Genomic DNA, 16,071 nt, shown 5'->3' with positions numbered 1-16,071 from the left:
GACCAGACCCCCCCCCCAAAAACAGCCTCCCAGGACTAACAAAACAAACCATAACACAAAAAGAAACGTGAATCAACTCATTTTGCTTTAAAAAAAAAGTGGCAGTATTGTCTTGTATGATGCTTGGAAATCAAAACTGACTTCCTACAAAGCTGCCCTGCTTAAGCTCCTATGAAAATTTCTTTTTGTCGGTCATGGGGCTTGAACTCTGGGCCTAGGTGCTATCCCTCAGCTCTTTGGCTCAAGGTTAGTGCTCTACCACTTGAGCCACAGAGCCACTCCTGGTATGCTGGTGGTTTATTGGAGATAAAAGTCTCACAGACTTTCCTGCCCAGACTGGCTTTGAACCACAATCCTAAAATCTCAGTCTCCAAAGTAGCTAGGATTACAGGCGTGAGCTACCGGCGCCCAGCTAGCTGTCCTATGAAAATTTCTAATGGAGAAAGTGAAGGATCCACTGAGCCTTATGCTTTCCTCTTCGTTAAAGCATTACATTAACAGGAAAATAAACATTGCTTCAGAGATGCTTGAAAGTGCCTAACGTTGTTCAGGCACTTTTTTGTTATACAAAAAACATCTGTAAGGGATGACATTGTCCAAAAATAAATGTACTCTTTCCCTGACTGTGGCCCTCTGTACATCACCTTTATAATAATAAAAACATTAAACATACAAAAATAAATCCAAAAAAATGTATTTAGAAACAAAATTTTGCCAGGCATTGGTGGCTCACACCTATAATCCTAGCTAGTCAGGAGGCTGAGATCTGAAGAGCATGGTTCAAAGCCAGCCTGAGCAGGAAAGTCCGTGAGACTCTTATCTCCAAAAAACAAACAGAAAACTGAAGTGGCACTGTGGCTCAAGCGGTAGAACGCTTGCCTTGAGCTGAAGAGTCCAGGGACAGTGCCCAAGCCCAGTTCAAGCCCCACGACCAACCAAAAAAAAAAATTGTTTTTTTTATTAATCTTGATTCTTTGTATGTGCCAATCCTGAGGCTTGAACTCAGGACCTGGGTACTATCCCTGAGCTTTTTTGTTTTCAAGGCTATAGCTCTTACCACTTCAGCCACAGGTCCACTTCAGGCTTTTTAGTGGTTAACTGGAGACTATCCTGCTCAGACTGTCATCCTTAGATCTTAGCCTCCTGAGTAGCTAGGATTATAGGCATGAGCCACTGGTACCTGGTAAATTTTATTAACTAAAAAAAAAGAAACTGGGCAAAATCTAGTCTTTTGTATTTTCCTGGTTCACCTCATTTTACCTTCTACCTAACTGTATGACTGACTGACTACTCAGGATTTTTTCATTCTTTTTTAAAATTTTTTATTGTGGGGGCTGGGAAGTTGGCTCAGTGGTAGAGCCCTTGCCTTGCATGCCTGAGGCCCTGGGTTCGATTCCTCAGCACCACATAAGCAAAAAGAAAAAAGCCAGAAGTGGCACTGTGGCTCAAGTGGTAGAGCGCTAGCCTTGAGATAAAGAGCTGAGAGACAGTGCCCAGGCCCAGAGTTCAGGCCCCATGACTGGAACCCCCCCCCCAAAAAAAGTCTCCCAGACTTTCCTGCCCGGGCTGGCTTTGAACCGTGATCCTCAGATCTCAGCCTTCTCAGTAGCTAGGATTACAGGCGTGAGCCACTGGTGCCCAGCATACATTATTTTTTATTTATATTGAAGTCATTAATTCCTGGGTCTCTGTGCCAGATCTAAACTCTCAGGGGATCTCTTATTGTCATGTCCTCCCAATAATTCTAACACAGAACCAGATTTGAGACTACCAGTATGTCAGTCTTGTATTTCATCTACATCCCGAAGTCCTTCCTATAGTCTATGAGATTTTTATTGCTGCTTCCAAGGTGATAGAATGGAGGTATTTTTTCCTACTTATATCACTTAGTGTAACTGAAAGGTCTGATTCTCACATCTAAAACAAACCTAATTCTCTGAAAAGACAAAGAAGGCACACTAGATAACAATCTTGGAACATGAATAATAGAGCATTGAGCAACTTGGGTTTCCCTTTTTTAAAGAATCTCAGATCTAGGGATTCTGAGTCACAAGACCAGCAGAGACCTGGATCTTTTGGGGGGGCAAAGGGGCATAGGCATAGGGGTATGAACTCAAGGACGTGCCAGACAGCATACCACTTGAGCCACACAACACCTTTTGCCTTTTCATTCACTACTATCCCACAATGGATGCTAGAAAAGACAATTCAGAAATACTTAAGTGAAGACAGCAGCTTCAACAAGTCAGGTACCGGTGGCTCATGCCTGTAATCCTAGCTACTCAAGAGGATCACGGTTCAAAGCCAAGCCAGGGCATGAAAGTGAAAGTCCATGAGACTCTTTATCTCCAATTAACCACCAGAAAACCAGAAGAGGTGCTGTGGCTCCAGTCATCAAACAACACTCACCTTAAGCTGAAGGGCACAGGGACAGGGCCCGGCCCACAGTTCAAGCCCCACAACCAGCAAAAACAAAACAAAAAAGCTTCAACAAAAGTTTTCTATTTTGAGCCCAAAGTAGCAAACTACCGAGATTAAATGTTCCAACAACAGATGCCAAACACAGAAAAAAAATCTATAGACTCATTCCTGGTTGAACTTGTACAAGCTCAATAAGGAACTATTCATTCATTAAGTCTTAACTAAGCACCTTCAATTACAAGTGCTCTGGTTTCCCTTACTCTTGTAGCAATGAGGTAACCCTCTTCCTATTTGCTAGCTGGACTCATCCAACCAAACAATGGTAAGGGCACAACCAATTTTCCAGTGTCAGTGGCAACCATTAGTGAGCATTAAAGAGGCATCCCAGCCCTCCAACTGGGATGGCAAGACTGGCCTAATGGAAAGTTTGAACGCCCACCACCATCTCATGTTCCTCTTGCTCAGCTGAAACAGTAAAGAAGCCCTCTACAGAATTAGTTCTAAAGGAAGGGAAAGGAAGACTATAGAGCCTTATAATATCAGAAGTATACAGGTTTCAATCTAGTATTAGTCATACCAACAATCAGAAAAAAAAAAAATCTCAATTTTCTAAGATATACCAACACAGAGGTAACATAGATGTCAGAACTCTGAAAGAGTTTAAAGTAACTATTGTAAATTGCTTCAACAATCATAATTACATATAAGCCAAAAAAGAAATCTCAACAAAATACATAGAAATTTTAGAAATGAAAACTAGTATTAGAACCAAAATTAAAAACTCCATTGGTGCACTCAACAGAAGAGAGAAAACTGAAAATTTTTATTTATTTATTTTTTAAATTTTTTGGTCAGTCGTGGGGCTTGAACTCTGGGCCTGGGTGCTGTCCCTCAGCTCTTCAGCTCAAGGCAAGCGCTCTACCACTTGAGCTACAGTGCCACTTCTGGTTTTCTGATGGTTTATTGGAGATAGGAGTCTCACGGTCTTTCCTGCCCGGGCTGGCTTTGAAGCATGATCCTCAGATCTCAGCTTCCTGAGTAGCTAGGATTACAGGCGTGAACCACATGGGCCCGGCCGAAACTGAAAATTTTTAAAACAGATCAACAGAAATGATTGAATCTAAACATAAAAGAAAACTTACCTAAAAAGACAAAGTTCTTAAGGACAAAACAAAAGCTCTAATATCTTACTAGAGTCCTAAAATAAAGATAACAGAGCTAAAATGGAATCTGAATGACTGACAAAATGCCAGGTTTGGGGCAAAATATATCTCCAAGTCCTTCTGCTTTTGTCTGTCATGATGGTGCCCTTGCTTGATTCCATTTCTTACCACCCCACCCCTTCATACAAGACTTTCAGAATCAAGCTACTACTACACAAGAAACAAAATTATTCCATTCCACAGTGGGTTTGGATAAAAACAGTAAGTACAAGTAAGGTCTAGCAGAAGACGCTGGAGGAAAAGCAAACTGGATCTGTTAAGAAACTACACAATAGTGCTAGCCTTAAGCAAAAGAGCTCAGGGACAGTGCCCAGGCTCTGAGTTCAAGCTTGAAAAGAAAAAAAAAAAAAAAAAGTACTTCCTTTGGCACTGTAAGAAACTACACAAGCTGGGCCAGTGGCTCACACCTGTAATCCTAGCTACTCAGAAGGCTGAGATCTGAGGATTGCAGTTCAAAGCCAGCTGGGGCAAGGAAAGTCTGTGAGACTCTTATCCCCAATTAACCACCAGAAAACCAGAAGTGGGGCTGTGGCCTAAGTGGTAGAACATTAGCCTTGAGCTGAAGAGCTCAAGAATAGCACCCAGGCCAAGAGTTCAAGTCCCACAACCAACCAACCAACCAACAAACAAAAGTACAAGATATCATATATACTTTAGCTGTATCACAGTCAATGATTGTCTTAAATTATCAAACAGAAAATGTCATATTTTAAACTGGGATTAAGCTTTTTCTTTTCCTTTGATGAAGATTACTAGATTAGGTCAGAAATAAATATGTAAAACCTTTAAGAGTAATGTTTCCTAAAACAAACCTACTACAGATTACAGGTCAGTGAATTACAAACAAATTGTTTGGAAAATCCCAATAAATTCACATGAAATTCAAATGAAGTCAAATTATACTCAGACCTCAAATTAAAAAGGTATTCATGCTAAAGCTGATGCTAGTGGCTCAGCCTGTAATCTTAGCTACTGAGGAAGATGAGATCTCATAATTACGATTCAAAGCCAACCCAGAAGGAAAGTCTTTAAGACTTATTCTCTCCAATTAACCCATCAAATAGCTTGGAAATGGAGCTATGGCTCAAGTGCTGGAGTACTAGCTCAAGGACAGTGCCCTGTCCCTGAGTTCAAGCCCCAAGACACACTGGCACACTGGTGCTCGTACACACACACACACACACACACACACACACACACGCACGCACAGACATTAATGTTGAATGTGCAAACTAAAAGAAAAAAAAAAAGAAGAGCGGGGTGCTGGTGGCTCAGGCCTGTAATCCTAGCTACTCAGGAAGCTGAGATCTGAGGATCATGCTTCAAAGCCAGCCCAGGCAGGAAAGACCATAAGACTCCTATCTCCAATAAACCACCAGAAAACCGGAAGTTGCGCTGTAGCTCAGGTGGTAGAGCGCTCACCTTGAGCTGAAGAGCTGAGGGACAGCGCCCGAGCCCAGAGTTCAAGCCTCATGACCAACCCCGCGCCCCCCGCCAAAAAGAAGGAAGAAGTAGATCATGCCTGTAATCCTAGCTACTCAGGAGTCTGAGATCTGAGGATCAAGGTTCAAAGGCAGCCCAGGCAGGAAAGTCTGTGAGACTCTTATCTCCAGTAAACCACTCGAAAACCAGAAGTGGCACTGTGGCTCAAGCCATAGAGTGCTCGCCTTGAGCTGAAGAGTGTAGGGACAACACTGAAGCCCAGAGTTCAAGCCCCATGACCGACCAAACAAAAAATAAATTTAACTAGAAAGCTGGGAAGGTGGATCAGTGGTACAGTGCTTGTCTTGCATGCAGGAAGCCCTGGGTTCAATTCCTCAGCACCACATAAGCAGAAAAAGCCGGAAGTGATCCTGTGGCTCAAGTGGTAGAGTGCTTGAATTCAGGGCCTCACATTCTCACTTGGCCTTTTTTTTGGGGGGGGGGGTCCCTTCGTGGGGCCTGAACTCTGGGCTTGGGCACTGTCCCTCAGCTCTTCAGCTCAAGGCTAGCACTCTACCACTTGAGCCACAGCCCTACTTCCGGCTTTTTTCTTTTTGCTTATGTGATGCTTAGGAATCGAACCCAGGGCCTCAGGCATGCAAGGCAAGCGCTCTACCACTGAGCCACCTTCCCAGCATCACTTGGCTTTTCTGAACGCAGCTGGTGCTCTACCACTTCAGCCATACCTCCATTTCTAGCTTTTTGCTAGTTAATTGCAGATAAGAGCCTCAAGGATCTGTCTGCTGGGCTGGCTTTGAACCTTGATCCTTAGATCTCAGTCTCCTGAGTAACTAGGATAACAGGCATGAGTCACCTATGCCTGGCTTGCTGTTTCATTTTAAAAAGCTAATAATTGTACCAAAAAACAAAATCTCTGATCAGTATCACACACCTCATCAATCAGTCATAAAAATACTTAAAACAGGGGCTGGGAGGTGGCTCAGTGGTAGAGTGCTTGCCTTGCATGCATGAGGCCCTGGGTTTGATTCCTCAGCACTAGCCTTGAGCTGAAGAGCTGAGGGACAGTGCTCAGGCCCAGAGTTCAGGCCCCATGACCGACAAAAAAAAAAAAAAACTTAAAAAAAAAAAATTAACAACTTGAATCCCGAAACAAAAGAACTACAAGTCAGGCGCTGGTGGCTCATGCCCATAATCCTAGCTACTCAGGAGGCTGAGATCTGAGGATCAAGGTTCAAAGCCAGCCTGAGCACGAAAGTAAGAAAGTCCATGACACTCTTATCCCCAATAAACCACCCAGAAAACCGAAAGTGGTACTGTGGCTCAAGTGGCACAGCACTAACCTCAAGCTGAAGAAATGCGGGACAGTACCCAGGCCCAGAGTTCAAGCCCCACGCCCAACAACAACAACAAAAAAGAACTACATTCAGTACAGTGAAGTTAGGTTTATTCCAGGGATAAAAGACTGGGCCAATGTTCAAAAACTGAACAATATACTCCACTATGTTAACAGGTCAAACAAGAAAAATGATTATATTAACCAAAGAAAAAGAAATAGTTCAAAATTTTCAGAAGAGAATACAATTTTCAACTTAAGAGAGATTATTGCTGGGTGCTTGTCACTTATACCTGTAATCCTACTACATAGGAAGCTGAGATCTGAGGATCACAGTTCAAAGCAAGTCTGGACAGGTAAGTATGTGAGGTTCTTATCTCCAATTAACAAAGTAAAGCTTGGCTTTACATAGTAGAACACTAACCTTGAGCACAAAAGCTCAGGGAATGAGTCCAGGCCCTGAGTTCAAGCCTCAGGATGGGCACAAAAAAGATAAAGAAAATGAGAGAATATCTACAAATAGCACTGCTAATATACATAATTATGAAAGACTGAATGAGTAAAAATATCTGCTTTAACACATATGCAATACAGAACGAACAATATGCCCATGCAATAATGGAAGAAAAAAAAGAAGGCACAATGATCAGGAAGTATAATGGTTTGGTGCATACTTATAATCCCAGCACTTGGATTGGCAGGAGGATTTCAAATTCAAGGCTACCCTGGGCTAAATAGTGTGATCCAGGTTTTTTTTTTTTTTTTTGGGGGGGGGGTTCGGTCAGAGGCGTGAACTCTGGGCCTGGGCGTTATCCCTCAGCTCTTCAGCTCAAGGATAGTGCTCTACCACTTGAGCCACAGCAACACTTCCTGCCTTTTCTGCTTATATGGTGCTGAAGAATTGAACCCAGGGCCTCGTGCATGCAAGGCATGCATGAGCCACCTTCCCAGCCTCAACTTTCTAAGTACTATGAACATGTGGAGACTAATAAGCAGACCCTTGTGGAAACAGAGGTCATAAAGAGCTGTCTGTTACAGTCCAGTGAACAGTGCTCTTTAATTGAATGTAAGAATTTTAAGCAGCTCTCTTCATTGTGGTTGGAATGAGTGACACTGAGAATAAAATGGCTATTTATGATTTCATCCACAATTTTGTGGAAGTTTTAGGTGAGTATTTCAGCCAAGTGAGTGAATTCGATATAATGTGTAATCTGGAAAGCACATATCATTTTGGAAGAGATGGTGCTAAATGGCTGCACTGTGGAAACCAATCAGGCAAGAATCTATGCCCCTCCACCAATCCTTGATAAGCTGTCAGAAAGCTGAATGGAAGGAAGGGTCTGCCAGACAGCATTTGACTTATAGGAAATGTGACCACCATGGAATCCACTTCAACATATGTAGCCTAAAAGAATCTGGAAGACTACACACGGCAAAATGGAGTAACCCTTCAAGTATTATACCTATTGTTTTCCACAGTTCCTAAATGGAAAACAAAAATGCATTTTAAAGTATGAGCCAGCCCGGGCAGGAGAGACCATGAGACTCCTATCTCCAATAAACCACCAGAAAACCGGAAGTGGCGCTGTAACTCAAGTGGTAGAGCGCTCTCTTTGAGCTGAAGAGCTGAGGGACAGCGCCCAGGCCCAGAGTTCAAGCCCCATGACCGACCAAAAAAAAAAAGAAATAACAGGACAGTGATGGCAGTTATCAGACAATAAAAATATTTAAATTTACTGAAATATGCATGATATTTTGAGTTAAAAAAAATCCAAACCAAGAAGTATAATGGATTGGATCTGAAATGTCCCCCATAGGCCATGTACTGAAGGCTTGGTCATCTTCTAGGGACTTCTGGGAATGAAAACACAGGAAGTGGGGCTTAGATGAAGAGGTGGTCATTGGAGGCATACTTTGAGGATATATTGGATCTGCTTCTGTTTCTCAGCTTCAGGATCACCATGAAGCAAGCAGCTCTACTCCATCCTTCCCTCCCTTCTGCTTCATTACAAGTTCCAACTGACAGGGCCACGCAGCCATGACTAAAACTTCTGAAACTGAGCCAAAAATAAATTCTTCTTTATAAGATGTTTACTTCAAGTATTTTATCACAGAGATAAAAAGCTAATTAACACAGAAGGGAAAAAAATAAAATTGTCCCTATTAGAAGATGACAAAGAAAATCCCAATTAATCGGGGCTAGGAAGGCGGCTCAGTGGTAGAGCGCTTGCCTTGCATGCCTGAGGCCTTGGGTTCGATTCCTCAGCACCACATAAGCAAAAGGAAAAAAAGCCGGAAGTGGCACTGTGGTTCAAGTGGTAGAGTGCTAGCCTTGAGCTGAAGAGCTGAGGGACAGCGCCTAGGCCCAGAGTTCAGGCCCCACGACCAGACCCCCCCCAAAAAAAAATCCCAATTAAGACACACACAAAACAAAAAATCCACTATGGTTTCAGGAATCAAAGATATCAACATGCAAACGGTGTATTTCTCTATACTAGCTGTGAGCACAAAAAAAAAAAAAAAAAAAGGGGAATTTAAACCATAACACAAGCTTGGGCGCAAGTGGCTCATGCCTGAAATCCTAACTACTCAGGAGGTTGAGATCTGAGGATTGTGGTTCAAAGCCAGCTTGGGCAGGAAACTCTGTGAGACTCTTATATCTCCAATAAACCACCACACAACCAGAAAAGGCGCTGTGGCTCAAGTGGCAGAACGCTTGCCTTGAGCTGAAGAGCTCAGGGACAGCCTCCAGGCCCAGAGTTCAAGCCCCATGACTGACCAAAAAAACCAAAAATAAAAAAAACAAACAAACACAATTTATAACAGCTGAAACAGAATTCTTAAGATGTAATTCTAACATAGCATAAGCAAGGCCTGTATCCTTATAGCCATAAAATGTTGATAAAGGGCTGGGAATGTGGCTTAGTGGTAGAGTGTTCACCTAGCATGTATGAAACCCCTGGGTTCGATTCCTCAGTACCACATACACAGAAAAACCCAGAAATGGCGCTGTGGCTCAAGTGGTAGAGTGCTATCCTTGAGCAAAAGAAACTCAGGGACAGTGCCCAGACCCTGAGTTCAAGCCCCAGGATTGGCAATAAATAAATAAATAAAGCTGATTTTTAATAGAAGATCTAAATAAATGGAGAGAGATTTCATGGTCTGGATTAGAAGGAAGACAGCATAAAGGTATTATCTACAAAATTATATATAGATGGAACATAATTCTAATCAAAATCCTCTTCCTTCAAAGAAAATCCCAGCAAGACATTATTTTTAATGTATACAATACTGTTCTAAAATCTAAATGGAAAGACATAAGAACCAGAATTTCTTTGAAAAACAATTTTGATGACAATTTCTTAGATACAACAGAAACACTATTCATAAATTCACTTTTTAAATCAGTAATTGGATTTTATAAAAACTAAAAATAACTTCTACAAAAGACTCAATTAATGGTTGCACCCTGAGCCTACTCAGTCTCCCTGCCCTTCTGACCCAGGTGTGAGGAAAAGTCACTTGCATCCTGGGTTAAAGACACACCAATGCTACAGCTACTTGAATCCCCTGAAACTCAAGCTGATACAAAAGCAAATCCTTAGGGGCACCTGATGGCACCAAAGTACTTTGCCTGTGTGCAAAGAATCTCCCATTGCTTCAATTTGAGTAGGGTAGGAAACATGTGCCATATTAAGGCTTTTTTCAGATCTCACCATGGTACCCTATCTTCCTGGGGAGCACTCACAAATAAAAAGAATGTCATCACATCTGGCATGGAGCAGCGACCACAGCAGGAGCAGGCTTCGGGGCTGCCAGTATCGCTGTCTCAAGTCTATTAGCAGCACCTCTGGACCCAGATAGATCCAAGATTTCTCAAATGTCCAACAGTCAGGCCATAACCTCCGAGATCCAACAGATTCATTGGTGACATCCTCCAAAACAAGAGGGGCTTAGACTTGCTCACTGTAACCCAGGGAGGCCTCTGTGCCTTCCTGAGGGAAGAGTGATGTTTCTATGTCAGTAAGTCTAGAGTGGTAAGGGAGTCAGTGGAACAACAATGCAACAGTATGACTCCAGAAGCTTACCATAGGGAAGAATCATAATGGTGGGGTCCTTCCAGATCTGACTCTCATGGATATCTCCTTTCCTTGGACCCTTACTGGTCATAGTCCTGGCCCTAGCCTTTGGGTCCTTGTTGCTAAATATGGTTACTAAGTTTATTAGCTCACAACTAGAGGCCATCAAACTGTAAATGTTTCTGATTCAATACAGGCCAATAAATCTTACACAAGACTGATGCTCATTCCTGCTAGAATAGGCATCAAAAGGGGGGAATATCAAGGAGCTTGATTAAGCAAAAAAAACTGGATATGAAATAGGACTTCCTGCATGCCTATCTGACTGCTGACCTGACATGAGCCTACCTAACTGCTGGGCTTCTGCATCCCCTCCCAACCTAAACCTAAATCTACTACAGCCTAATTTAACCTCACTTATTAGCAACCAATACAGCCCTCATAGCCCAATCTCCCCATCTAACTATATGAAGAACTTTAATCTTAAGACTAGGGGCTCAAGACTTTGGAGTAAGAGTTCCTCCAGGTCCACTGACATAATAGATTTGAGTTACTTCCACTTCAAAAAAAAAAAAAAAGATCCAGGCCTGGAATGTGGCTCAGTGGTAGAGTGCTTGCCTAGCATGCATGAAGCCCTGGGTTTGATTCCTCAGTACCACATACACAGAAAAAGCTGGAAGTGGTGCTGTGGCTCAAGTGGTAGAGTGCTAGCTTCAAGCAAAAGAAGCTCAGGGACAATGCCCAAGAATGTCACAATTGGAGATTTTTGAAATTATATTTTCTTAGGACATTGTACTGAATAAGAAAATACAATTTCAAAAATCTCCAATTGTGACATTCTTGAATCAACAAGGTAAGCTGACAATGAACTATACACACATTGTGTCATTGTCAATTTCCTGGATTACTTATTATGTGAGTTATAAAAAAGATACAACCATTGGAAAAATTAAGTAGTGATCGTAACAGACCTTTCTATACTATCTTTGAAACTTCCTGTGGTCTATTTCAAAACCAAAAGTTTAAGGATAAAAACCACACACCACCACCAACAGTAAAACAATTCCCATAGGATAAGAAGAAAAAAAATAGGCTGTATTCAAGAGAATGTGAAATACTCTGAAATCCACATCAAGAAATGAGAGCAATTTCTCTGAAGTTGAAAAATCTTAAACTTTTCAATAATATCACCAATAATTTCTGTGAATTACCAGCTTAAAAAAATGTTCTTAGCCGGGCGCCAGTGGCTCACACCTGTAATCCTAGCTATTCAGGAGCCTGAGATCTGAGGATCAAGGTTCAAAGCCAGCCTGGGCAGGAAAGTTTGTGAGATTCTTACCTCCAATTAACCAACATAAAACCGGAAATGGTGCTGTGGCACAAGTTTTAGAGTGCTCGCCTTGAGCTGAAGAAGTCAGGGACAGCGCCCAGGCCCAGAGTTCAAGCCCCACGATGGACAAAAAGAAAAAAAGTTCTTTTGGGGCTGGGAATGTGACTTAGTGCTAGAGTGCTCACCTAGCATGCATGAAGCCCTAAGTTTGATTCCTCAGTATCACATAAACAGAAAAAGCCAGAAATAGTGCTGTGGCTTAAGCGCTAGAGTGCTAACCTTGAGCAAAAGACAGGACCTCCACAGAGAAATCGTGGAGGTCCAAGTATCTTATTTAAATAACACAGGATTTGCATGTAACCTACACATTCCCTCCTATACACCTACCTTTAATCATCTCTAGATTTTTTAGGTTATCTAATACAATATAAATGCTATATAGTTGTCATATTGTTTATAGAGAATATAGAAAAAAAAAGTCTGCTCAGTACAAATGCAATTCTTCCCCAAACTTTTTTGTTTTTGGTCACAGGGCTTGAACTCAGGGCCTGGGCTCTGTCCCTGAGCTCTTTTGCTCAAGTGCTCTACTGCTTTGAGCCACAGTGCCATTTCCAGTTTTCTGGTGGTTAATTGGAGATAAGAGTCTCACATACTTTCCTGCCCAGTTTGGCTTTGAACCTCTCAGATCTCAGCCTCCTGAGTAGCTAGTATTATAGATGTGAGTCACCTATACCCAGCCTCCCCCTGAGTGATCAGTGATTGGTTGAATACAAGGGTATGGAACCCATGGATACGGAGAGCTAAATGTGTTTTATATCCAACATGTTAAGAGTACACTGAGCAAACTACAATCTCCGAGTCAGTTAACTCCAGTCATTCACTTAGTTATCAACACACAATCAACACATATACACACACAATACAGCTTAACTGCAGTTTTTCCGTACCTTGGAAAGAATCAAATCTCCTAACCATCGCACACAATCAACATAATTCCTATGTATGTCTCTGGTAGAAAAGTCAGGAAAGTGGATTTTCTGGGAAATAAATGGCCTGAAGGAAGAATGGAAATGTTAAAAATTAAAAGTATAAAAAGTATAGTAAAGTATACTTTTTTGCCTTTATTAATTTTTTTGGTGGTGCTAAGAACCAAACCAAGACCTCAAGCATGTTAGTAAACAATCTTTCACTGAACTACATCCTCTGTATTCCTAGATAATTTAAGATTTTAATTTGAGAACTAAAGTATCTTTTTATTTTTCTTTCATTATTGTCCATTATTGGCTTCAACTTCCTGCCTTTTAGTATCTATGGCTCAAAAACAATCACTTCAATTCTGGCTTTCTTAGCCAATGATAAAAAGAACTGATTTCAGGGGTTAAAATCCTCATTAAAATATACTTGCCTACCTAATCAATACTCTATAAATATTTCAAGATAGCTATCATTCTAAGAACAATGAAACATTTCAAAATCTACTATGAGAGTACTGCCTTAAGCAATAATTTCTGAAAATTATCATCACATATATTTGACATAAAAACTTTTCCAAGTAATTTCTTCATTTAGGGAAAGAAAATGTGGCTCCATATTTTGCTGAAAGAAATCTGTGAGGGGCTGGGAAGGTGGCTCAGTGGTAGAGTGCTTGCCTTGCATGCCTGAGGCCCTGGGTTCGATTCCTCAGCACCACATAAAGAAAAAGAAAAAAGCCAGAAGTGGCACTGTGGCTCAAGTAGTAGAGCGCTATCCTTGAGCTGAAGAGCTGAGGGACAGTGCCCAGGCCCAGACCCCTCCCCCGAAAAAAGAAAGAAATTTGTGAGAAGACAAAGATAAAGCTACTAATAAGCTGTCAGTAAATTAACAGCACACTTAACATTTCAAATGTATTGACTAATCATTTTGTTTTTGCATGTTAGGTATTAAACCCAGGTTCTTCGATCTTGTTAGGTAAGCATAATGCCACTGAGCCACACCCTCAGCCCATGAGTTTTCTCTCTGTCCTCCCCTCCCATGGCCCACTTTTTAAAATTTAGGTACTGAAGCTTGAACTCACAACTCTGTACTCTTGCTTGGCTTTTACAGTTAGGGCTGGCACTCTACCACTTGAGCCAGAGCTCTACTTTCAGCCCAGGCCTTTATTTATTTATTTTTAAACTAAGAGTTGAAATTAGGGAGTCTTGATTGGGAGGTAGGAACCTTGCCACATGAGCCACATTCCCAGCTATATTTTGCATTGTTTGTGTTTGAAGTAGAGTCTAGTTACAACCCTACTGGCCTGTACTGGCCTGGGCAATTCTACTTGTGCTTCACTGTGTCACTGGGAATGAGAAGTGTGAATCGCTGTCCATACCTAGCCACTGCACTTCCCACAGAGCTAGGTAACAGTACCACCATGCCCAGCCATGACATGATATCTCATGCTCAAGCTGGGAATCGCAATCCCTTTGTTATTTGCTTCCCAAGAAGCTAGGAGAACAGACTTGAGCTATGACTAAATTTTTATGCTGAAGTGTGATATGCCATGAATTATCTTACCCACTTCACAAGTCCTCTTTTCCTTTTATTTTTAAAAGGCATGTGAGACTGCATCATCTCAAACAAATGTTCTCAAATTCCTAGATCTTTCATTTATTAAAACATCAAAACATAATGAACAATGTGACATAGTTTTTTGTTTGTTTGCAATACTAGCAATTGACCCTAGAGTCTAACACATGTTAGTAAGCAATCTACCAACTTAAGCCACATCTCCAGGCCTTTTTGTTGATATTTTTCGAGAAAGGATCTTGGTAAGTGTCCAAACTGGCCTCCAACTCACAACCCTTCTGCCTCTGCTTCTTAGAGAGCTGGGATACAGACATATATTCTACCTGGCCTAAATGATTAATTGTTATAATCATTGTTTTTTAGTGAAGTACATATAACAATGTTATAGTGAAATTCTTCTCCAGAAGATTAGTATAAGTCCATGTCATTTTCTGTAAAATGTGAAATTTGTATTTACTTCAGAGATCTGAAGAATGATTAACAACACAAACTTGCATTCTTGTTTGTGTTTCCTAGTCCTTGGCAGCCTGAAAGTAGAAATGTGAAAGTTGTACTGATTTCTACGGCTACAGAGGTTTGTTGAGTACACTCAAGAATTTACTGACAATGAGTAGAAATTTGAAAATAATCTGAGTGAAAAAGCAGCAAATAAACTATCTCTTTGTTTAAAAAATTATAAATTTAGCATATGTAGATATATGATGTTTACAGTGTGCTTAGGACAGCCAGATTAAGATTCTAAAAGTACCATTACTAGAGCTAGATGCTGGTAGTTCATGCATGTGATCCTAGCTATTCAAGAGGATGAGATCTGAGGATCACAGTCAAAGCCAGACCAAAGTCCATGAGATGCCTGTCTATAGTTAACCAGCAAAAACTGTAGGTGGAGCCATGGCTCAAGTGGCCAACTGCCAGCCTTCAGCAGAAGAAAAAAAAAAAAAAAGCAAGTTAAAGAAAAGAAAGCTAAGTGTCTAGGCCCTGAGTTCAAACCCCAGTACAGGCACACAATAAATAAATAAATATATAAAACAAATAAAGGGACTGTTACTATGTTAACAATTGAAGTATTTGAAATAAGAATTGGGACATTTCAAAAACATAAGGAAACTGCAAGGTTTCCTAGTTTATTGTATCATGGAACATAAACACTTAATTTGAATTTTTCTTTATTTAACAAAAGGGAGTATTATTTAGATGAAAATATTGTGGTACAGAAATCATGGTTTGCTACCTTAAGTTAAAATTCATCAATTTGTCTTTTACCTTCTCAATAGTCTACAGAAAGTTTGACTTAAAAATTTTTATACTTATAACTTAGAAGAGCTTCTAAAATCAATGCTGGAGAACAATTCTGTAGAAAAAGTAAAACATATCTATTCAGCAGCAACACAAAACGTATTAACTGTTACCTGTTAGTTTTATTTGGGTTATAATCATAAGATTCTTTAATGGCATTCATCATTCTCTTTGAGTTGATCCTCCAAAGTTTAAGAGAGTGATCCATACCACAGGACATTATTTTTTCTCCCAAGAGATCATAATCCTATGTATAAAATGAAAGAAATTTTAAATTAAGTATATTACAGTCCCAAATTATATTCATCCAATTTTTATCTGATATACCATACAGTGAAAACTAAGTCACAGAGTTTATTAGCTCAAGGATTTAAAGTTTAATTTTCTTTTTTTTTTTTT

The 16,071-nt window shown here is 40.8% G+C and overlaps 1 protein-coding gene across 2 annotated transcripts in view; it reads right to left on the bottom strand.

Moving 5' to 3' along the window:
* Eed (embryonic ectoderm development) overlaps positions 1-16,071 on the bottom strand; it is a 48,655-nt gene that overhangs the window by 5,116 nt on the left and 27,468 nt on the right. For both annotated transcript variants that reach the window (XM_013014159.1, XM_013014160.1), the window contains exons 8-9: positions 15,786-15,919; positions 12,777-12,882 (exon numbers count right to left, since the gene is read on the bottom strand). In XM_013014159.1, the coding sequence (XP_012869613.1) occupies positions 12,777-12,882; positions 15,786-15,919 (240 nt within the window). The remainder of the gene's footprint in view (positions 1-12,776; positions 12,883-15,785; positions 15,920-16,071) is intronic.

This window comes from Dipodomys ordii, unplaced genomic scaffold (genome assembly GCF_000151885.1).
Source record: "Dipodomys ordii isolate 6190 unplaced genomic scaffold, Dord_2.0 Scaffold22, whole genome shotgun sequence".
NCBI classification, from domain to species: Eukaryota; Metazoa; Chordata; class Mammalia; order Rodentia; family Heteromyidae; genus Dipodomys; species Dipodomys ordii.
This window is presented reverse-complemented; position numbering and strand designations above follow the sequence as displayed.